Genomic DNA, 1,036 nt, shown 5'->3' with positions numbered 1-1,036 from the left:
GGCTGGCTGCATGCGCTGGGCCAGCAGATCGGGAAGCCCCTCAACAGCAGTGACCCCCGCCGCGGGCCCTCCATCAAGGACAAGTACGTCACTGCCCTCTACTTCACCTTCAGCAGCCTCACCAGCGTCGGTTTCGGCAATGTGTCCCCCAACACCAACTCCGAGAAGATCTTCTCCATCTGCGTCATGTTGATCGGATGTGAGTGCCCGTGGGGTGTGAGAGCGCTGTGCGGGTGTGCAGACCTGTGTGAGCATGTATCCACACCTGTGTGTGTGTGTGAGCACCTGTGTGTGCACCCGGGTGTGCGTGAGACCCTGGGGGGCTTCGGCAGCGCGTCCCCCAACACCAACTCCGAGAGGGTCTTCTCCATCTGCGTCATGTTGGTCGGATGTGAGTGCCTGTGGGGTGTGGGAGCGCCTGCGTGTGTGCAAACCTGCGTGTGCACATCCACACCCATGTGTGTGACACCTGTATCTGTACCCCGCACACGGGGGGCGTGTAGGAGCACCCCCAGGCTCAGTTTTGGGGCCGGCCCTGTTTGACACCTTCCCCGATGCTCTGGGGATCGGGGGCAGCTCGCGGCCTGTGCTCAGGTGACATGGATGGGTGGGATGTGGCTCTACTGGGGGACAGGAGGCTCTGCAGAGGGGTCCGGATCCATGGGCTGGGGACACCTGGGTGAGGGTCAACAAGGTGAAGGACCGAGTCCTGCCTGTGGGTCACACCAGCCCATAGAGCGCTCCAGGCTGGGGCAGAGGGGCTGGAAACCTGGGAAAGGCCCTGGGGGTGCTGTGCCAGCGGCTGGACACGAGCCCAGCTGTGCCCAGGTGGGCAAGAGGCCGATGGCCCCTGGGCTGTGCCAGACCCAGTGTGGGCAGAGCCCCAGGGCAGGGACTGTCCCCCGTGCTGGCCCTGCTGAGGGACCCCCTGGAATCCTGGGGGCAGCTTTGGGTCCCTCCTGACAGGAGAGACCTTGAGGGCTGGAGCATGTCCAGGGCAGGGAACGGAGCTGGGAAGGGGCTGGAGCCCCAGGAG

General features: G+C 64.7%; 1 protein-coding gene across 1 annotated transcript in view; it reads left to right on the top strand.

The window, feature by feature from the left end:
- Nucleotides 1-1,036, top strand: part of KCNH2 (potassium voltage-gated channel subfamily H member 2) — an 18,241-nt gene that overhangs the window by 14,578 nt on the left and 2,627 nt on the right. The window contains 1 exon segment of the mRNA XM_017736304.1: nt 4-199. Coding sequence (XP_017591793.1) covers nt 4-199 — 196 coding nt within the window.

Source organism: Corvus brachyrhynchos, unplaced genomic scaffold, assembly GCF_000691975.1.
Source record: "Corvus brachyrhynchos isolate BGI_N302 unplaced genomic scaffold, ASM69197v1 scaffold706, whole genome shotgun sequence".
Taxonomy (NCBI): domain Eukaryota; kingdom Metazoa; phylum Chordata; class Aves; order Passeriformes; family Corvidae; genus Corvus; species Corvus brachyrhynchos.
This window is presented reverse-complemented; position numbering and strand designations above follow the sequence as displayed.